The sequence below is a fragment of the Pleurodeles waltl genome, chromosome 5 (genome assembly GCF_031143425.1).
Source record: "Pleurodeles waltl isolate 20211129_DDA chromosome 5, aPleWal1.hap1.20221129, whole genome shotgun sequence".
NCBI classification, from domain to species: domain Eukaryota; kingdom Metazoa; phylum Chordata; class Amphibia; order Caudata; family Salamandridae; genus Pleurodeles; species Pleurodeles waltl.
The window spans coordinates 907,229,262-907,252,923 of record NC_090444.1 but is presented as its reverse complement, the minus strand read 5'-3'; the positions used below and the strand labels follow the sequence as shown (position 1 = coordinate 907,252,923).

The window sequence follows — 23,662 nt, the reverse complement described above, 5'->3', positions numbered from 1 at the left end:
ATAACTCCCAGGCCTGGAACAAAGGTTGTTGCAGCACTGTAGGTGTGACCCCCTCCCAAAGAACATGCTGCAAAGACTGTTAACCCAAAAAGACAGGCATCAAAGCTGATGCTGCCTTTGAAGGGACGTAGTGACAACACTCTTGTGCATGAAGCCTTTTGTTTCTCCTAGGCAGGGTAGAGCCATTGCCAAGTTAAGGAAAATCGGTTTCAAAACCAGAGTTTTCTGTGAGCATGCAGACCATGGTAGCCAACCCCTAGGGAATAGGCCACCCAGGTCTTCATATTCGAGGAAGACTTCAGCCATGTCGGCCTTGATATGCAAGATGCATTCTGGGATAGCCAGATGCCACACATCACCGGAACTGTATCACCAGATAGGAGGGGACCTACTAGCCCATTGGCTAGTGACCGCATTGTCCCCTCGGGCACTTTATTGGGATATAATGGGCACCCCTGGTACCCAAGACTTCAGTACTCACTGTTATGGACCAAGGACGAGAAGAGGACCACTTTGCACCTGTTGGAAGCGCACAAAGAAAGGCTGTGACATCAAAGCAACTGCACCTGATGCACTTTGGGCTAGCAGAGTTTGGACACTGTTGTGCATGCCTGGCTTGGTGAAATGTTGATTCTCAGCCCCAATTGAAAGCAGAGACTCCAAGAGTCAGTTGACCTGCCTCTTAGAATGGCACTGCAGGCATACAATCTGGAAAAGCCCAAACTGCATTCCTTGCAGCCATTGCAGCTGTTTTGCTGCAACCGAGGCCTGGCACTTTGACTGACAATTTGGGAATAGCCAAAAGCTGCACCCGAGTCTGCTGGATCAGTGGGTGTTTGTTGTGACCAGATTGGTCCACCCCAAGGGACATTAGTCCCCGCAAAAGGTTTGCACAGTTACTGCTGTGTCGCAGAACAAAAGGTCTGCATTAGCAGCCCTTTGACCCCTGTTTAGAGGTCTTTGTGGGACCCCAAGGTTTGTGGCCAGAGTCACCCCCATTCACCTGTGGAGTGAGGACTCAACTGTACTTCACCTGTGTGGACCGCAGAGCATCTGGAGCATTCATTGAGCATCCTTAAGCCTGCATCCCTCAGAATCAGGCCCATTCTATAGAAGTCAATGGTGGTTGACCTGTAAAGTTTGGAACTTACTTTAAAATACTCTGGGGACCAGGTAATGGTCCAAAGATTCCTGTTGAGACTCCTAGACCTCTCGCCTGTCTGATTTTGTCGCCCAACCCGGGTCGGAGTCACTGAACTCTGTGATACAAACTTTTCAAAAGTTTGCAAAGTTTTGACTTGCATGTACTTGTTTTCGTTTGATGTCAAACTTATTGAATGCTTTAAGAATTCACATTTCTGGAACTCTCAAAATTCATACAAATATGCTCTATTTTTATAAATTGTTATCATGTCTCTGTCTTGGTTGGTGACTTTCTTATTTCGTTGTTTGGTGCTGTTAAATGAATTTCACATTGTTCCTTTGCTAAGTCTTGCTGCTCTGTGCCATAGCTATCAAAGGGTTGAGCTGAAGGTTAAGTAAATAACTTTGACAGGACCCAAAAAGACAAATGTGAGTACACTGCACAATAAGACCCCAACCCTATAATTTAGTACACCCACTTTCTTATAGCATGGTTTATTTTTTAAATACTTTTCACTCAGGAAAATCTGAACAGAATAAGAAAGTTTCAGAATGTAAAAGGAAAACACTTGGAAAGACCCAGTTTACTTTCCACAGGGTTCAGCCCTTTGTTCTCCGCATTAGCCAATTTGTGGGCCTCCTGAAGTGGTGTCATGCTAAATACTTCATCTGCCTCAGATGCCAGTAGATGGCCCATCTCCCAGCACCCTAAAAACCTTTGTGTGCCAAAGCTTGTGGTGTTGTGTAATATGTGGAATGTAGGAGATTACACCAGAACAACCCTTAAAATCTGCTGTTCAGCCTTACTCCAGCAAAAATTTCCCTTCTGCTGTGTTTTGACAGACAACCAACGGTAAGCAATGGATGGGCTGTAAGTTCACAGTAGGTCTTTTGCAACCTCTGCTAGGTGAAACCTAAAAATGCTGAAAATTGATATTATATCCTAAGTGCTAACATTAAATCCCACAGCTACAAATAAGAACAAATACAGAGTCCAAGGTGATTTTCGTATGTCTAGCAAAACAACTCCAAGTTCACTCTGGAGGAAAGGTGTGATTTTATTGTCACTGATATTCACATCTCGTTTATATTTTTTTGTTTCAATAGGAAATTGTTAGCAACCCTGAGTTCATTCTTGGAGGAGCCTCAAGAACCGATATCTGCCAGGGAGATCTTGGTGAGTTTTTTAATGAAATGTTTTTATTGGGTTTTACATTAAACACAAAATTTGAGACAGGGTTTACAAACATTGATACAATGAAATCTTAGAGCGATACGTACGTAAATTACAAATGTCAACTGAGATCATGAAGGATTAGGTGTTGTAGGCTGGTGAGTATTGTGTGGTACACCACTGTCATTAACAGGGGGTGAGAATCTGCACCATTGATGGCAATGGGTCGGTAGGACCCTAAGTGAGCTGGGTCCCTTTCCGGTTTGGGGATGGAAACAAGGAGGGACTCCTGAAGTGACTGCGAGAGCTTGCTAGTGTGGAGGTCAGCTTCAAACAATTCAGTGAGACGGGGAGCTATGAGCATGAAAAAGGTCACATACTACTCTAGCGGTAACTCGTCCTGGACGGGAGTTTTGTTGAGAACCAGTTTTCCGATCACCTGCACCACCTCAGGCATTGTAATTTTAGCACCTAGGGAAATTCTAGAGTCATCATCAATGTGCGGAAGGGATATATCTGCTAAAAACGCATGTAATGCTTCCATCGAGATGTTCAATGGTGCATGGTAGATGGCAGAACAGTAGGCAAGGCACACCTGCAGTATTTAACTCTGTATGTGCACTGTGGTGCCTGTGACTGTTTCCATAATGAAACTCCAGAAGTCTCCTGCCTAATCAGCCACGCAAGGAGGCAGCCCGATTTGTCCCCCTCTCTATGTACCTTGGCTGCATGGGCCATAAAATGAAATCACCTCAGATGCCCAAGGAGGGCCTGTAGTTAGTTTTCACTTCCACGAAGACTGTGGTGGCTGTGGGATCGAGGTCTGCAATTTTACCCAGTGTAAAGAGGAGCCTCTCAGCATCCATTATTTCTTTATCTAAAGTACTATGGACACCTACAATCTCTTGCATACAGGCACCCCTCATTCCTACCTTGAAGGCATCCAATTATTGGCCCTGGTGGAGGCCGTTTTATGATTTTTGGCAAAGTGTTGCTGGATATGAGTATCCTGTGCCTCTCGGAAGACAGGGTCCTCCAAGCAGTCTTGTGGGAGTCACCAGGTCAGCATTTCAGGGGGCAACCCTGGAGCTCTACCACATGGGCATTGTGGTCTGATACAATGCATCCCAGATAGTCTGAGTGAGAAACAAGGGGTACCAAGAAAGTAGGACACAGGAAGTGGTCCAGGCGCACATAGAAGTTGTGGGTTACTGAGTGAAAGGAGTAAAGTTTGGTTGTAGGATGGAGAGATCTCCAGGCATAAGCTACGAAGGCTGACGGCCTACACAAAAGGGGGAAAACCTAGCAAAGGAGGATGGGACCTGTCCAGATCTGGCTCCAGTATGCAGTTATAGTCGCCCCCTAATATCCAGAGCATCAGCGTCCTATGGACTAATTCAGCAGAGAGGGTATCCCAAAATACAGCCTGATCCACATTAAGGGCATAAATGCTCCCTATGAGTATGAGCCGACAATCTAGGCAGCCCTGGAGAAGCACATACCTGCTGTCTTTGCCTATAACGGTGCCTATGTCTTGAAAGGGGACTCCAGGCCTAACCCAGATCATAGTGCCCTGTGGATATGCAGAGTAGGTAGGAGCGTGCACATTGCCCTTCCAATGCTTACAAAGATGCCCCAGTTCCTCCCTTGTCATATGTGATTCTAGTAAGAGGACAATATGTGCCCTTTGTCATTTGTTGTAGGAGTACACTGCATATCTTTTCCTAGCTGTGTACATTCCACACACAGTCAGAGTGAGGAGTCAGATTATAATGCGGGAGCATAACTTCTGAGGGGAGCAGCGTACAGCGCGCAAGGTGGGAAACTACCAGATATAAACGCCCATCCCTCAGAGCCACCCATCCTGAGTCTTGTAAGGCATGCAAGGTCTGCCAGCCATAGTCAGTTATGATTAAGGGGGATGCAGGACTGAATAAACTGGAGAAAAAATGGGGAAAACAATGTATGAAGCCTACCATAAGTGGTAGTACGCCCAAACTGAGCAGAGTCAAAAATTAGCTCTAATGTAACATGGGGGGGTGGGGGGGGGGCTGGAAAGCTTGGCGTAGGAGTGCAATATGGTTTACAATTGGCCCTGTGTGACGAGGGCTGAGTCATGCTGGACCCAGCATGGATGTCCGATGGCCCTGGAACCCAAACAATGGATAGTGTGAGTAAATAAAGGAAGGAGGAATGTGTCTAAGTGAATATGTTACAGCAATACAATACAGTAAAGAGGTGGTCGGCATGGGTGGGGCATAGGACACCACCGCTTATACAGGTGTTTATGCATGTGACAATGGGTGCACCCTGCTAAGTAAGTTTAAATGGAGAATAACAAACACAATAGCAGTATTAGGGTGGACAGCGCTTGTCAAGTTCATGCAGTGTTCATGAGAGGAGGGCGGAAGCCAATTAGATGAAGTTGTTTGCCATTTGAGGAGTCACCAGTGGGGTGGTCTGGGAGCCCTGGTGAGAGTCGTCAGATGGGAGGGTATTGTCATCTGATATGAAAATATGTGGGCCTTTCTAATTGTCTGTGGCACCAGCAGTCATTCCCAAGGTGGCAGCAGCCTGCTGGGCTCATCTGAGGTCTGCAATAATCTGCTCAAGGTCAGGGGTTTTTATCAGGTGAAAGCGGGGGCACCGTCCGCTCATAACCTGCCTTCTGTCACCGGGGTGGTTTAAGTGGACCCAGAGCGGGCCCGATTCGCGTCAGTGCAAACTTACCATCATGCCAGTCCGCCCATCCCCAAGTGTCCCATTCACTATGATTTTAAGGTGAGCTGGGAATAACAATGAGTATTGAACCCCCAACTAATGGAGATGATGCCTGACTTCTAAAAAGGAGGAGTGTTGGCACTGAACTGCGCATGTGTAGTCCAGAAACAACATGACGATTTTGTTTCAGAGTGGCCTTTCTGGCTACACGCAAGAGAGGGTCTTGGTCTTGAATGTGGAGGAGCTTAGCTAGCATATGGCACAGAGGGGTGGCAAGCAGGCACCCAATGAGCTCTAATACAGGAGAAGAAGAGGGTAAGAACCGACAGAGAGGTAAATGTCTTGAATCAGGTTTCCAAGTATGAGAGGGGATCCTGTCCCATGGCACCCCACAATTCGAAGTTACTCCTCCGCTAACGGCCCGCTGTATCCTCTGGCCTGTCCTCAGTGTATCAGACACGTTTCTGCAAATTCTGGATCGATGTCTGGTTGTCAGTCACCATTGGTTGCAGGGTAGACAGTGTCCTCTCCCCAGCTGAAACCCTGGCATGAGCTTGTGGTTGTCATCATCCAGGAAGCTCAGTTCAGTAGCTAAGGACCCAAGTTTGGTCTCTATGGGGACCCTAGAATGGTTGATGGCAGCCAGTATCTTTTTTTTTTTTGTCCTCATAATTATCACCCATGCTTTGGTAGAAGAAGAATAGTTCCGGACGGGGGAAACGTAACACTTGGGTCGTCCCGTTTGGTCTACGTATTATTATTCTCCCAATCGTATGCCATCAACCAGGATATACTATTTTCTATGAAACCTAGTCTTAACCAAAGCATCGCCCAGTATTGGGTAAGGGGAGTACTAATCATTGGACTAAGTTGCACGAGGAGGGGACCAGACAGCAAAACAGTAATATACAAAAAAAAAAAAAAAGGAAATAATATTCTATTGGTAGACATTTTCCCAATTCATCCAGAAGTTATCCCTTCTAGAAAGGGGACCTCGTTGTTCCATTATACACATTCGATTTACAGATATTTGCCAATCCTTAGAACGGGGGGGAAAGGGGTCAACCCATTTACGACAAATTTCTCGTCTAGCCAAAAGTATTAATACAAACAACAAGTGTTCCTGATGTGCTGACAATTTTTGATAATTCATACCCTGTTCACTGACCCCAAACACCACCATAGAAAGATCCAATTTTACTTTCACATTAAATATTATCTTTAGAGTGTTTCCTATCTCCTCCCAATATTCCCACAACTTTGAACATTGCCAAAACATGTGTATATCGTTTGCCTTATCGTCACCACACCTCGGACAGTTTTTCTGAGTTTTCCCGATAGCTGTTAATCTGGCCGGTGTCCAGTAAACCCTATGAAGTGTGAACAAATGGTTTTTCTTCAACTCTGCCGGGCTGGTCGTGAACCACAATTCTGAGCAGGACCTATACCATAAAGATTTCACATCTAGAGTTGGAAAAATCCCCCCCCACTTCAACAAGGGAAGGGATATCCCATCCCTTGTTGCTTCCAACAGAGCATGGTACCACAGAGCAACTTCTTTATTAATGATTTTCTGATTTAATTTCCCTTCCCATATATTCCTTCCTATTTCTCCTGTTTGTTGCGATTTAACCCAACTAGCTATCTGAAGATACTTGAATTTGGAGACTGTCCCTCCAGTCCCTTCATAAAGTGTCGACCAGCTTAACAGTTCTGGTCCTTCCATTATCTGGCCCCATCTTACAATCCCACTCACTCTCAAAGGAATTGATAATTTATCAGTAAGGCATTCAGGAGTACCAGGTGAATCCCAAATGGGGGCAGAGCTGCAAAAATAGGGTATCTCTAGCACCTTCCGAAAGTACATCCAAATGTTGCATGCATGTCTGAGTGTCTTCAAGCGTACCTTCTTGAAGTACTTAGGATGGCCGAATTTATATAGAAAATGATCTGCTCTTTCCTCGAGGTGTGCCGTTAAGGCTTTCCACGCCGGATCATATTCTGACTTCTTATTCAATAGGTTTCTAATGTTTTTTAATTGAAATGCCAGATAATACTTGAAGAAATCTGGAGACGCAATGCCCCCCCACTCTTTTTTTCTACTCATCTTTTTCCACGAGATCCTTACTCCTTTAGAGGCCCATACAAACAAGGATAAATCCCCCTGTAGTTTTTTAAACCAGCAGTTCTTAAACTCTAATGGAATAGTGTTGAATAAAAAGGTACATTTTGGGAGAATGCACATCTTCAAAATGTTGGATCTTCCAATTATGGAAAGAGGGAGAGCGGCCCACGTCTTTAGCAATTTTTTGGTTTCTCTGTATGTTATGTTAAAATTTAGTTTAGGTACCTCATTTAGATCATTTGTTAATCGAATACCCAAATATCTGATCTCTTGTTTGACTAAAGGAGAAGCATAAGTCAAATTCCAACACATTATTTCTGTCTTTTCTGTGTTTACGCTGTAACCAGAAAATTTACCAAATTGCTCCATCAAAGTATTGAACGCAAGTAGGGTAGAACTAACATCCTTGGTGTATAGCATAAGATCATCCGCATATAATGCTACTTTTTTTTCCCAGTCCCCACTTTGAAATGGAATAATTTCCTTACTTAACCGAAGAGAAATTGCCAGAGGCTCAATATATAAGTTAAAAAGCAAGGGAGACAATGGACATCCCTGTCGCGTACTCGCCAAATCCTAAATTCTTGTGATAACTGGCCGTTGACCAGAATTCTCGCTGAGGGGCGTCTATACAATTCCCTGACTGTCCTAACAAAAGGAAATCCCAAGCCTCCTTTTTCCAGCACTAACCTCAAAAAAGACCAATTAACCCGATCGAAGGCCTTTGCTGCATCAAAAGTCAGGATCGCCAAAGGAGCCTTTTCTTGTTCCGCCAGGTCTATTGCAGCGAATAACTCATGTGTTACATCCTGGAGATACCTCCCTTTCATAAAACCCTTTTGATCCGTATGAATCAGATTGCCTATGGCACTCCCTAATCTCCTGGCTAAAATCCCTGTATAAAGTTTGTAATCGGCATTCAACAGGGAGATGGGTCTGTAAGATGCACAAGACATTGCAGCCAGTATCTTGTCCAGCTTGACCAACATGGACAGCAGTGGAGTAGCACCTAATAGTAGAATGTCTGGAGTGATGGAGTGCGGACCCACAGATGCCAAAGGTGGCACGGATTTGGCAGAGGGCAGTTTACCCCTTATCTGTCTTACATCAGGACCTGAGAGCAGGCATTGGGCAAGGTACTGGAGGGCCATCAGTTAGGGTCAAGTGGTCTCGTGATCCCTGGTGGAGGACCGAGGGGGAGTGAAGAAACGCTGCCAGAAACACCACCAGGGTGGGAGGATGCTATGTGTTGCGAAAAGTTGTATCTGAGAGAGGATGGGGTAGGGTGGGGGAGGTCTCAGACTTTTGACAGTGAAGGGGTCCTTGGCCCCCACAGGTGACCAGTGCTGTCTTGGGCCAGTCTCTCAGGGTGCCCACAATATTGTATTGCTCTCCTCGTATCCTGGATGTAAGCACCAACTTGAGGGAGGAGAGGAACAAAGCCCACAGACACACCCAGCTGGGGCTCCCCGCGCACTCCGATTCAGTTGCTGATGCTGGGGGCTCAAGGGTGAGGGTTCAGGGATGTCCCTAGGTGGCCGACTTAGCCCCACCAGATGTCCACACCAGGTGCACTCCCCCAATGCTAAGTAGCGATGCACTGTGGGCCTTCCTCAGCAGCCCAAGGGAGCCCCAGCCCTTGACAAGGCAGGCCACGATGTCGCACACTTCCAGCCCTGGAGGGGGCCTGGCGGAGTTCGAATTGGCAGGAGAGGTCTGGGAGTGTAAATGGGGCTCACCTCCGGGGAATCAGGGTCACCAGCCACGTATCTCTGGTTCAGTAGGTCAGCCAGGGCAGGCCCCAGGCTGCCGCCAAACAGCTCTGTGTCTGTCCCTGCCCCCACATGCCTCGAGTCTGGCGCCAGTGAGGGTAGAATCAGTGGGGACACGAGTGCAGATGTCCTCAGGTGCCAGCTCCAGCCCTACTGAGTGTTTCTCGCAGGAAACTCCCCTAGCACCAGGCAGAAGTGTACTGAGGGCCTCCCCTGGCACACCATGCTGCAAAGCCACTCACCTCCAGCCCTGATGGTGTGAGCATAGTCCAGGTATGTGGGAGAGGGTTGGGAGTTTAGATGGGGCTCAACGCAGGGTCTCCAGCCGAGTAAGACTGTCGCAACAGTACAGCATGGGCGGGCACAAGGCCTCTGGGCTGCTGCTGAGTAGTTGCAAGCTCATTTCCGCCCGCTCGCCATGAGTCTAGTGCCAGCATGGGTGCTATCAGCGGGGACACAAGAGCGCTGTCCAGTTCTTACGTAATCTCCGATAAGCTTCCCCTGGCACAGCGCAGCACGAGCCCCTTCCACCAGTGCCTCTGGCATCCCGACTCTTGGGTTTCACTGATGTCACAACTACTACTTTAGCATAAAAGCACAGCTTCACACAAAAACAACACACCTCTTAACCTCTGTAACAAATTACAACACAAGTATGCACAAACATACATGCCACAAATCTGTTTTTATAATACTATGGTCAAAGGTATTTCCACCATGCACTGCCTTACTGTAAAGTAGGAGTCCACAAGGCATATAGGGGGTCATTCTGACCCTGGCGGTCATCGACCGCCAGGGTCAACGACCACAGAAGCACCGCCAACAGGCTGGCGGTGCTTCCTGGGCCATTCTGACCGTGGCGGTAAAGCTGCAGTCAGAAAAGGGGAACCGGCGGTTTCCCGCCGGTTTTCCCATGGCCCAGGGAATTCTCCATGCCGGCGCTGCTTGCAGCGCCGCCATGGGGATTCCGACCCCCTTCCCGCCACCCTGTCCCTGGTGGTTTTTACGGCCAGGAACAGGATGGCGGGAACGGGTGTCATGGGGCCCCTGGGGGCCCCTGCACTGCCCATGCCACTGGCATGGGCAGTGCAGGGGCCCCCTAACAGGGCCCCACAAAGATTTTCACTGTCTGCTATGCAGACAGTGAAAATCGCGACGGGTGCCACTGCACCCGTCGCACCCCTACAACTCCGCCGGCTCCATTCGGAGCCGGCTTCATTGTTGCAGGGGTTTCCCGCTGGGCCGGCGGGCGGCCTTTTGGCGGTCGCCCGCCGGCCCAGCGGGAAAACCAGAATAGCCGCCGCGGTCTTTTGACCGCAGGGCGGTCATTCGGCGGGGGAACTTTGGCGGGCGGCCTCCGCCGCCCGCCGAAGTTGGAATGACCCCCATAGTATAAATATAATTATCTATATTCGTCAAAGCACCACTCTAATTACACGTCCTAGTGCCATCCAAGCTGGGCGTAACTGCTCCAGTTCAAACCCCTCTACATTCTGAACAGATCATAACAAACACAGCACACGCCCTGTAAATAAAGCATGCGCGCTGTGAACCTAATAAAAATACATAACACATCCTCCCCTTTTATAAAATTTTTAACTAAAAAAAACAATTAAAAATAAAAAGAATACAATAACACACAACATAAGTAGAAAATACATTGCAGAAGTGCTTAAACTACATAATCATATAACCATGTTGGTTTCCTTCTAACTCTCTTTCCCTCAGTAACTGGATTATCCCCAGTTATTTCGAAATCATCTGGAATAGCACCAGAGATTTCCGATTCATAAACGTCACTATCTTTGTTTGTACTTTGAACAGCTTCATTTTCATCATTTTCTTTATTCTGAAACTCGGAATATTGCCTAATGGGTTCCACTTCTAACTCCAGTTCACTTTCATCACCTATCTGGTTCTTTGCTATTGTTATCACTCAAAAAATTTGGCTTGTACATTGGGTTGCTTGAACTATTATGATCATTGAAATAAACCCATCTGTTTCCCTTTAAAATGGCTATGCGTTTTAAGTTCCAAACCTTACCATCATTCAGTCTCACAGCATTTTCCAAGAGCATTGACTTTCTCCTTTCTTGACTTTCCATGGCTCCTTTACCTTGACCAACATTCCTATACTGATGTTGATACTATATTTACTACCTCGCTTCTGATCAAATTTAGATTTATAATACTTATGGGTGTCTCCCAATTTCCGCCCCACAACTTCTAAATCCATGGTAACCATGGGATTCTCAATTAACCACAAGGGACTGGATTTCGTTCTTGCAACCCTACCCATCATAATCTCAAATGGAGTACATCCCGTCATTTCATTGATTGTAGTACAATACATCCATAACCTTCTGGAGAACTATCAGGACTGACTAATTTATGACCAAATTATTCTGCACATTTGTCATACCTAGTCTGTTAATTAAATAGAATAAGAAGAACCAGAATCAGCATACATTTAAATTTCAGCTCCAGCGACAGTCATGACACAAACAGGTTTCTTCTTGATTTTGTCACTATTCACATTTAAAATTTTGTTGTCACCACCCTTAATATTTGGTACAAATTTGTCATCTTCTCTCATGTCAAATGACTGCATATTATCCTTGTAGAGACCTTCCTGCAGGAATTTAACATTTTGATTTTTCTTCATCACACTTTTGAAAAATGCCCTATCAAGCCACATAAAGAGTATTTTTGCTTTAACGCAGGTCAAAATTCACTGTTAGCAAATGTGACCTGTTTTCACATCCAAAACACCTAGGATAATCTCTAGGAATTTCCTTAAATTTATCTTTATTAACTTTCTTTTTTTTTCTCCTCTTTTTCCTTGACTAATATTATGTATCTTACTTATGCACTCATCTTGTTTGGACTCTTTTTGTATATCTTTAGCACTTCTGCTGGACATTTCAGCTTTTTTGGTGATATCTAAAATCTGTTGTAAGTTAGAATCTCCGTTTACCCTCAGTCTTTCATGTATGGATGAATCATTTACATGCATGACTGCCTGATCTCTAATGAAGTCCTCTTGCAAAGCCCCAAATTTGCAATCTAAAGATAATGTTCTTAATGCAGCAATGTAACCATCGATATTTTCATCAGTTTCTTGTTTTCTATGGAAAAACTTATATCTTATTATACCTATGCACACCGTTGGAGAAAAATACTTGCCAAAATCACTGATAACACAATCAAATACATTTTTATCTCCTTCTCCCCTTGTATCCTTAATCATTTGGTTGTAAGCTTTTAATCCTTCAGGGTCTACGCAACAAAACGTGCCGGCCAAAATGCAAGAGGAGGAAGCAGAGAAAAACTTTGTGCACACATATTGGTTATGTAAAAGAAATATAAAATAATACAAAATAATATTTCCTATAAAGCCAAAGAGAAACTCACTGTACAAATATACAAGAATTCTCACATAAAAATCTCCAATGTGATGGTCATTGACTCTAAGATGAAAAATACTAATCCAAAAGCAGAGCTGTGAAATAACAGTGAGTGAAACTTGAGCACGTTGAAACTGGAACACGTAGGACATCTTGCATCAAATGAAAAAAAAGCGTGACCACGTAAGACGCTTCTCAGTCAATTGTGAGAGAATGCGAAACCATTTACCACACAGGACGCACGCAGAAGAATGCATAAATAGAAGATCGGATGCAGGAACGGTGATAAGCAGGTAACCGTAGCAGAGGAAAAATAATTTACCATTTATAGTGTGATTCTAAACGTGTCTTGCTCATTCGGGTTAAAAGAACTAAGATACTGCGAGAATCAAACACAGTCAAACATGCCTGGTAACGATATCACAATCCAGAATAAAATGTCCAGAAAGCTCCAAAGCTAAATAGAAAGTCAACATGAAGGAGAATTAAAAAAACTGACCAAAGGGGTGGTGGGCAGCAAACCTCTCAGTCTCCCCTATCAAGTAGTTCATGTTAGTTTCAAGAGGTTTCTCTCGGGGTGAGGTCTTTGTGGGGTGAGGACAGGGGGTGGCTCGGGACTTTGTTTTGAAGTTTTGGATTGCAGAGTTTGGGGGTGCTGACACGGGTTTGCCGACTAGTACGTATAGAGATTAAGAGTCCTGATTCAACGGAGGGAGGGAGCTCACTGAAAAGGGTGTACACACCCATGCAGGCAGTGAGTGGATACATTACATTAATGTTTAGCCACCAAATGAACGAATGCCCAACTCTCAGCCCTACCGGAACTGGAATTTGGCTTTTTTTTACAACCTGCAAACCCCACAGCCAGTTGGTAGGACGATTTCCGTCCTGTCGTGGAACGTAAATGGCCTTGATGACAGGGTCAAGAGGAGATTAGTAACCTAATATATAACAAGACTTCAACCATCAGTAGTGCCCTGGCAGGAAACTCACCTTAGAGTGACCGGGTGTACACAACACTTGCACACTCGGGTTATACATTGGGATGTAGGAGAGTAGCTATCCTTAGCAGGAAGAATCTCTCCTTTGCTATCTTGAAGCAGTGGGTAGACCTACTGGGAAGATGTGTTGAAGTGAGTTGGCTCTGGGACCGGATAGGTGTTAGACCGGTCAGCATTTACCCACCCCCTCGACCACAGGCCCCTACCTTAGAAAAAATTGCTAGTATTCTGTAAGGAGCGGACTCCTAACTCCATTTGGTACGTTCAGCTTTTAATGATGTTATGGTAGCGAGCCAAAAGAGATTGAACCCCCCCCCCGACTACTTTGATTCACCTGACCCAACTTGCTCTTTTTACTGATGCCTTGGGCCTTTCAAATCTGTGGAGACAGGCCCATCTCCATGAACAAAGCTACTCCTACTTTTCTGGAGCCCATAAGGTCTTCTCACGCTTAGATTACATTTTTACTCTGGTGGGTGAAGTTCAATCAGTACTACAAGCTGAATACCTTGCCCATGGACTATCAGACCATTGATCCTCACTGGTGAAATTAGGTAGATGGGTTAAGGGTGGTCCGGACTGGACTGGAAATTAGATGCCTAGGATTTACGAGATCGGGAGGTGATGGTCGGGCTTAGGGTAGACATGGAGTTCTACTTTAAAGAAAATTAGAACTCAGTCCAGTCCAACCTAACACGATGGGAAGCATACAAAATGGTGCTTATGAACAAAGCTCAAAACCTGGTCACTCAGAAGGAAAGGAGCGCATTCTGCTCTCTGGAATCCCTGGAGAAAAAGATGTTGGAAACAAAGACAGCCCTGGGCCAAGAGCCAGACCCCCATGGCCTTAGGCCACTTGCACTCTTGAGGCAAGATTTTCGAGCCCTAGCTCAGGAAAGTGACAAAAGCCAAATGTTGGTGACACTGCATAGGGTATGTAATGCTGGTGGCAAGGCAGAAAAACATCTGACCTGGTTGGGGAGACGTAGAAGCCAGGTGGTCCATGAGATAACCAAACCTGGGGGAGTAATTGCAGGCTCAGACGATGCCATAGCTGGAAGCTTTGCTAGCTATTATGAAGATCTCTCCCCAGATAGCCTCTCACATAGACTTGATTAAAACCCCTATCTTAGATAACAAAGCACAGGAAACACTTGTGACAGTGTTGACATAAGAGGAGGTCCATGCAGCTTAACTCCAGCAAAACCCTGAGGGCCCAATGGAATCTCCCCGGTGTAGTTTTACAAACGCTACACCGATTTGCTGGGGCAGTATCTTCTAAACATGTTCCTGGAGGCGAATAAAGAGGAGGCACTCCCTTTGTACCTTGGACGGGCAACCACAGTGTTGATACACAAGAATAGGAAACCAAGAGACCACTGCGGATCATATTGCCCAATTTCTCTCCTTAATGTTGAAGTGAAAATATCAGCCACCATCTTAGTCACCAGGCTTCTCCAAGTCATCACACCAATGATACATTGTGACCAGTTGGGCTTTATGGCTGGAAAATCCGCAGGATATAACCTTCGGCAAACACATAATTGGTTAAATGAAATTAAAAACCGCACAAAGTTGCACGTGTTGCTGGCATTAGGTGCTGAAAAAGCCTTTGATTCTGTGCATTGACCCTTCCTTGAATGCACACTGGTGAAATTTGGATTTGTCCCCGTTTTACGACATGGGTTACATTTCTATACCAGGCCCCAGTAGCATCTGTTAGAGTGAACGACTAATGTCCTCAGACTTCCCGATTAGTAGTGGTACAAGACAGGGGTGGCCTCTATCCTCCCTCCTATTTGCCCTCACAATTGAAACATTGGCCTGCAAGTTTAGGGACCATCCTGTGGTCAGGGAATTTCAAATCATGGGGAACACATCATCTGAAGAGAAGATCTCACTTTATGCGGACAATCCCTCCCCTTAGTTTTTCAACTGTTTGAGGACTATGGGGAATACTCTGGTTTTTGCATTAAGTGGAATAAATCAGTACTGTACCTTTCGCTGAGCGAGAATGAGATACCACCCTTGCCCATTGCTTGTCACACTGTACCCTGGGGTTTAAATATCTGGGAATATTCATGACCATGCAGAAAGAAATATTTTACAAACACAATCTTGGAAGGGTAATCTATGCCTGCCGAGTGGACAAAGAGAGATGGAGAAAACTCCCATTCACACTATTGGGGAGAGCAGCCTTGTATAAGATGGTGTTACTACCCAAGATACTCCATGTCCTGCAGAACTTCTACTATCCCCCCTGGAGACCTTCATCACAATAGAAAGGAGCATGCAAATGTTCTTGTGGGATGGCAAGCACCTGAGAATAGCCCTAAAATCTCTTCAGCGCAATCTGTTTAATGCCAGAATTGCCCTGCCAGACATACTGGCCTACTGTTGGGCGCCTCACCTCATAAATATTAATGACTGCCTCTTTTCCCCACTGGACTACTCCACATTTCAACTAAAATGGTCACAGTGGGACTTTAACTCCTGTTTGCACCATCTTTATGGCGGCCAAGGGACCCACCTCCTCCTGCCCTCTACTCAGGTAATGAACATGGCCTGGGGAAGCATCACGAGATCCATGGGCTGGAATGGCAGGCCCACCAGAAAAATGCAGCTGTAGCTAGGACAGTGGCTCCCAGAAATGCAGAAACTGCAGGGATTTCGGGCTTGGGACTTGATAGGAATATCTAGAGTGGGTGACTTTTTAGTAAAATGGGGACCTAATGCCATTTTCGGCATTCCAGAGGGAGTTTGGAATGCTAGAGAATACATTTCTGAAATATGTGCAAGTGAAACATGCCTGGAAGGCCGAAGGTCTCCCAGGAGAGGGTATCACTGATTATGCTCTGCTAGAGGGAAGGTTATTGATGAAGGAAGTAGGGAGAAGAGTGACATCTCTCATGTATAGGACCCTTAATAATAACATGCCAGACAGCCTGGCCAGTCTGTAAGAGAAATGGGTGAGATACATGGGAGATATAGAAGACTTTGATTGGGAGATCTGCCCCCCATCCAACTCCTCTTTTGCGTCCTTGGCCTGGTGGTGGCTAAGTGAGATATCACTGACACCGGGATCTGGGGACTACGCCACAATGCAGGAATGGAAAAGAGGCATGGACATGTATTTAGGGCAGAAAATGTCACCTACGCCAGAAGATGCTATTCTCGAAAGGTTGCAAAGTTTGGGATAAATGCAGGGAATATTACTTACTAGGTATACTGGAAAGTGGTGGGCCATAGAGAGTGGGCACTTTTTTTGTGGTAGTAAACACACCATTCTATGTAGTGACAACTGTTTTTCTTATGATAATCTCACTTCTTAATGAACATATATGGATGCCTGTTGGCTTGTGGGTGGAGCAGTTATGGGTTGTTAGGCACACGGGTGTGTGGATCTTAAATGGATGTTACAACACTATTGTCTACCTTGTGCCTATGCTACTTTGTTAATGTCAATGAAAAACACATTTTAAAAAACAAAACAAAAGGAAAGTATTCAACATCACTTCCTTGACTCAGATACTTCAATAACCAACTTGTATGTCTGTGTGTAACTAGCCACCTAACATGAAGAGTGAAGTTTGGTCTTGGGAAAGAACCCTCAGCTAGCTCTCCTCTATGTTTGATGCCTCAGAGACTAAAGATACTTGGAATTTAATCAGTGAACCATTGGATGACTGGGGTGCAAAACCTTCCTTGAAATTTACAACATGCATTTCCAAAAAATGGCCAACGGGCAGATGCAAGCAGTTCTGAAGTGGCTCTTATGAAATAAATACTCAAACACATCATAGCGGGCTGAACAATCCATTGCCAGAATTACCATGGACCATATGTTGTAAACTCCAAATGGCGCAGCTGAACCAGGCTCCACAAAAAGGGGCTCCCACAATAAATGAAACAAACATTTGCAATGCAGTGGGTCTCACATTTGCTCTAGTGAGTGCTATTTGTGTTGTAAATTCCAAACTGAACTTTTCTTGCCACATAAGTTGAAAATGAAAAGTAAAACATTAGATGACATAAGCGAGACAATTAAAAGTGTCATGGCCGCCATGAGCATGAGTGCAAAGGAGAGACACAAAAGGAAAAAGAAGTTTGCTCACAGTCAAACATATCGGCAATTGTGCAATTGTCCATGTAACAGGGTCAGTCTGCAAATACTGCTCCTTACACCTAAAATATAGACTGTGATCAACTGTTAAGAGATATTGGAGACCAGATAGGCAGAACAACTAGTATCCTACTGAACTATGCCCAGCGCCCAGTTAGTCACTGGTCAACAAAGCTGACTAGTCCTGTTACTGAAACATTGGAACTCTGATTCTGCACCAAAAGGCCATTATTATTTAGGAGATGTGAATCCCAGGTCACATTTGAGTGGTAGGCTCCTGTGTGTACAGACGTATTTGTGACATGTCTGTCAGATTCTCTGTTGCCCGGGCTTAAACCAGCTGTGATGTCCATCATTCCACTCAGTTACTGAGAAACGAGGACAAAGGCCAGACATATCACAGCAAACCTACTATGTATAGCACTCTGGCACCTTCAGTCCTGGGATCTCTAAAATAACAATATTAAGAGATGTGAAACCTAAGGCACCAATGTTAATATGAACAGAGCACCTTACAATCTAAGTGTTATAAATGAGTCTGGGGTCGTATTGTGACCAATGAAGGTGACAGCTTCGTTGATCAGCACTGCAACTGCCCCACACTCCCTATGTGTAAATTCAATTTTTTTTAGAAAGATAACAGATCTAGCTCCCAATGGCGATTCAGTTTAGTGTGTGAGGATTGTGCCATACGGTATCCAACTTCCTACACTACTGCCACTTGCTTGAGTAAGGCTTAATTGTGCAACAAAGCTACCAATGGAGTCATGTGTATATTTGAGTAACTTGGTAATTAAATTGGAGAATAATAGGACCTAAGTCTCTGGGAGACCAGTAGTAATGGATTCACCACAGATATTGCCAAGTTCTCTCTGACTGCTCCAAAAACCAGAAAGGAGATCTAACAGAAAAGTTAAAAATCGGCTTTTAAATTATAAAATGATTATTAAATTATTCTGGGAAAATTACGTAGATCTCCTTGTGCCTAAATAATGAATGTGACCTTGTGTAATGTAGCAGATGCTGATGTAAACCACTCCAATACCTTCAGATTGAGTTTGCACTACATAAAACAGCAAAAAAAGGACATACAACATTAAAGTTCCTTGAAGTGCCCACACTTTTTATAGTTACTAGACTAGCAAATTAAAAAAAATTATACTAATGTGTTTTGAGAATTTTAAATACTGATCAGGTCTGTTAGAAGGTAACAACTGTTGTTAAATGGTAATTGGAACGGCAAACCGGTTTTGAGAACTCAAAATAAAGGAATTTAGTTAACTGATTTTAACTAGAAACACATCTTCGACAAGGGTTAATGATGTGCGTGGCACATAATGGTTTAGCAGGGAGCAGTTTGCTGATTCAGGCCCATTACAGCAGACACGTTAAAAAATGAAAAGTCAAACAGTTGACATAAGCGAACCGATTCGAAGCACCACAGCTGCTATGAGCGTGTTCGCAAAGAAGACACACAAAAGGAAAAATACGTTTGCTTGTAGTCAAACACGTTGGCAAACATGCAAGTATCCATGTAACAGGGTCAGTCCAGATGGTCGTAACAAAACCGCCCCAAGGGGGAACAAACATAAAACATTTAACAATGATGAAAAAGGATTTTTGACAGGCAAACCCACCAAGGAGTGAAAGTAATGGGCGTGAGGTTGGGGGTGGTTAAAACACACATACAGTTCAGCACATGCTTTTAAGCACACGGTGTGAACTTAAAAACATGTGCAGATCTGCATGGATCATTAGCTGACAAACTGTGCACCTCACCAGATGAATTTGAAAGATATGAAGCAGCTACAAAACAAATACTGCCAAATGTTGATTATAAGGCAGCTCAAACGTGCAAATGTATCAGAAAGAAGCTACCCAATGATGGAGATGCTGCACCAAAAGTATATCTAAATGCCAGCGATACATTTTGTATCACCACCTTTTACAGAGTTGTTGACAAACTTGAAACTGAGATAAGAAGAAGAGGAGAGATATAGCAAGAAATAGCACAGTGATTTCCTTTTCTAAGTAACGTGACACATAATGTCACTTTATCATCTACTGAAATTGAAAGGCATTCTCAGTTTTGTCAAAAGCTGATTGACACTTACCCAGAAGACTTGAACACTAAGGGTTAGATTTATAAGCCGCTAGCGCCACAGGAGCATCACTTTTAGTGACGCTTCTGTGGCACTAAGCACAGCACCGTATTTACAAGGTGGAGTTAAGCCACTTTTTGTGGCTTAACGCCACCTTGTAAATACAGTCCCTTCCCACACAGTGCTGTGCGTGGAAGGGGCGTGCAATGGGTGTTGCTGTGGGCGTGCCACAGCAACACCCATTGCATTATGACGCTGCCTCAGATTTATGAAATCTCAAAAACCTGAGGCAGCGCCAAAATCTAACGCTTCCCCCAGGGCTGGCATTAATAGGGCGCAACAAGGAGGAATACTTTTATTCCTCCTCGTTTTTTGCTTTTTCTATGCGTGCTGCATTTTGCCGCACGCATAGAAAAAGCAAAATGCCAGTAATGATTGTTTATCTGCAGAAAGGTGTCCCTTCCTGCACATGAACAATCATTTGAAAATAACGCTTTGGTAATTCTGTGTGTGCTGCACTGTGCAGCACACACAGAAGTGCCAAAGCGCCATTAGTGATTGTTTATGTGCAGGAAGGGACACCTTCCCACACATAAACAATCACACCCCTCAACACAGACATCCTTGCACGATGGTGCAAGGATGCCTGCATTGGCGATGGCAGCTAAATTTAGTGCAAGCGCAGGGGGAAAAGCAGGGGTGCACCGTATTCCCTTAAATACGGCGCATCTCTGCATTTCTAAAGTGGCGCAGCGTGACGCTGCCAATTTCGGCACAGCACCGTGCTGCCCCACTTTTCTTTAAATCTGGTCCTAAGTTTTCAGCTGAGCTTCAGCAGTTTCACTCATATGTGCATCATAAGTTCAGTACAGCAAAAAATATAAAAACAAGATTCAGTCATGCTGAACTTTGCACGATAACTGTAGAATACAGTATCGCATGTGCCTTTACAAATGTAGACATTTGCTTTTGTATATTTTTAACAATAATGGTCACATATTGCTCAGCTAAGCATTAATTTTCTTAGTTGAAGTATATTAAAATTCCCAACAGAACAACTAAGCAACAAGGCAGGCTGGATGCCTTATCTCTACTTCATATAGAAGCAGATGTGTTACGTAAGATTAGTTTTGAGGATTGCAAAGACCTTGAAATTCGAAAAAGTGGGAGAAACCTTTTCAAATATAAATAAAGTGGAAGTATACAAAAATAAACATTATTTGTCATCTTACTGTAAGTTTTGTTTTATTTCGAAAAATAAAATGTTATTTTACTGTTTATTATTGTTTGTATTTTGAATTACATATATATGGGGGCACCAAAATCTTTTAAGTGCCTAGGCCCTCTAAAGGTCCTAATCCGGCCCTGCCATTGGTACTTGGGATTGACTCAGAAACAAAACATTAAACTTAATTAGTTGGCCTATACTGAAAATGCCAGATACAAAGGATTGTAGGTATAAAACACACAGATGGGATACGCAAGACACTAGGCATTACCAGGTTGGGTGGGCTAACTACTGCAGGAACTGATGGGTCCAAAGTCCCTCCTTAGTTTCTCAACAGAAAGTGAAAGTCCAAAAGTCAGTGTGACAATATTCCTCAATATGATACAAAGAATCAAATCATACATGTTTTACATCTTCCAGCTCATTATAAATGCAGATGTCAATCCCAAATGGCATCCTGGGTGAGTTGAAAATCCTGAGAACTGAATGGTGGCCCTTTGAGCATGTCTAATTTCTTTCTGAGTGTTCTCAAAATATTAACTAATGTTGTTATATTTGCAGGTGATTGTTGGCTATTGGCAGCAATAGCATCACTTACCCTCAATGAGAAAACCCTATACCGTGTAGTACCTCCAGATCAGGATTTTGGCAAGGGGTACGCAGGGATATTTCATTTTCAGGTAAGACAAATGGAAGGTGTGTCACAGTAAAGTCCTTTTAGGACAGTATTTCACTTTATTTGCCTTCTATGTGTTTCCTGTATTTGATTTCACCCTGCACACGATTCCTAAGTAAAGTAATCTGGGCTCACCCAATAATATTCCATATTACGTCCACATCCGGAAAATGTAACTTTACAATGATGCAAATGATTCGTACTTGCAGAGCAGTTTCGCCCCATATTTGTCCTAAAGCTTTAAGTATCCACTAAGGGGTACAACCTGTATCTCTTGCAGTGGATGAAGTAGGCATTCAGCCATCCGTTACAGGATGGGTAGTAGTGACATCAGACGTCCCATATTTGGCACCTGATATCATTGCATCTGAAACCACGGGTGTAGTAAGTACTGGATGAGAGATTTCCTCTCAGTTACTTATGTCATTTCTCTGGGCATAGGATAACTATACGGAAATGGGTTTGTGCTCCAGTTTCCTAATTATGTCCTCAATTCTGGGCACATATCTACATTCACGTTTATCCAGGTGAAGGTGAAAATATCAGTGGATGCATTACACAGGATGCCCCGGGGGTGCGATGGGCATGTGCACCTACTCATTGAGCTCCCATGATACTATGGTATTACTTGAATGGGGGCGTTCCCCCATGCAAAGGAGGGAATCACTTTGCCTCTGTGCCCGCACACTGTTCCAGACGTAGCATAGAGGCCAACATGCCCTTAAGAGGCAACAAACTGGGGACGCACTGTGAGTATACAAACTTAGGACAGCCCTCTTCATGAGGGAAAAGGGGTCCCATGGACCCACCCAGCCATTCCTCTGCAGAAAGGTGAAGTGACTCATTTTGCTTGCCTGCAAGGGGAGATCTCTCCCCTCCTTTAAATGCAGGTGATATGCATCCTGCTTAGTGAAACACGGAGCTGGCACAATATACATTATAATAGGGCACACTATCATGATCTGTGCCAAGCACACCTTTTGAAATGTGCTCCATGGCGCAAATAGTGATAGTACACCCTATATGTGTAATACAGATTCTAATGTTTGTTTTTTTATCAACTGAACTAGTTATCTCAATCCAGAGACAAAGGCCCATATTTATACTTTTTTATGCCGCATTTGCATCACTTTTTGACGCAAAAGCAGCGCAAACTTACAAAATACAATTATATTTTGTAAGTTTGCACCGCTTTTGCATCCACAATGTTACAAATGCGGCGTAAAACAGTATAAATATGGGCGAAAATCCTCTTTGAACCCAAATCGTGATTTACTGACAATATGTAGCAGAAGGCATGGTCTAATACATGCACTATATCCCCTTGAATAGGATCAAATACAATCAGAAATTAATTTCCACCCCAAATAATATCCTACATGATTGAGGGGCCTCATTTTGAGTGGCGCACAGCTGGCACACTGGCTGGCAGGTTGGGGGCACATACCAGAAAAGGGGTTACCTTGCTAAGAACACACAGTCTAAAGTTGTGATCTGTTGGGTAACGAAATTATGGATTTATTTTGCAATAAATGGCAGACTAGAAAGTGCCAGGTTTCCTATTACTTCTCTGACCGTCGTAATGAATCTGTTCATGAGTGTGTACGCCTTTTAGCTTTTTGACCCGTTGGGCGTGAGGAAAACAAATAAACAGTCCACCCTTGAAGCTGGCCCCTCTAGCCGTGCCATACTAGCTGAAAGGCCATGCCTGTGACCCCGTTTAAAAGAAGGGCATCTGTGTTCCTTTAACAAGCCCCTGATCTATCAAGTCTGATGAACATTATAATTCCTCAGTTTCTAACCAAACGTATGGTAAACTTGGATGTTTAAAGTTAGCCATGATACATATTTTCCTGCACTTCTGAATGTGCTTTTACCATAAAAAGGTATTATTATGTTTTTTACTTTGCAGTTTTGGCAGCATAATGAGTGGCTGGACGTCGTTATTGATGACCGGCTGCCCACCTTCAAAGGGCGCCTGGTTTTCCTACATTCAGCTGAGCTCAATGAGTTTTGGAGTGCGTTATTGGAAAAGGCGTATGCCAAGTAAGTGTTTCCAAGAGACTACGGCGCACTGCTTTACCACGGCTTAAACAACTGGAATACCTCATAAATGGGGGCACTGAGGATAGCTACAGATTTTGTTGGGGATTAGCAGTCTTCTTTTGTTTATTGTTGGCCTGGAACGCA

General features: G+C 44.3%; 1 protein-coding gene across 1 annotated transcript in view; it reads left to right on the top strand.

Annotated features, from left to right (window-relative positions):
* CAPN9 (calpain 9) overlaps nt 1-23,662 on the top strand; it is a 215,626-nt gene that overhangs the window by 30,699 nt on the left and 161,265 nt on the right. Inside the window, exons 2-4 of the mRNA XM_069235035.1 lie at nt 2,251-2,320; nt 21,358-21,476; nt 23,385-23,518. Of these exons, the coding sequence (XP_069091136.1) occupies nt 2,251-2,320; nt 21,358-21,476; nt 23,385-23,518 (323 nt within the window). The remainder of the gene's footprint in view (nt 1-2,250; nt 2,321-21,357; nt 21,477-23,384; nt 23,519-23,662) is intronic.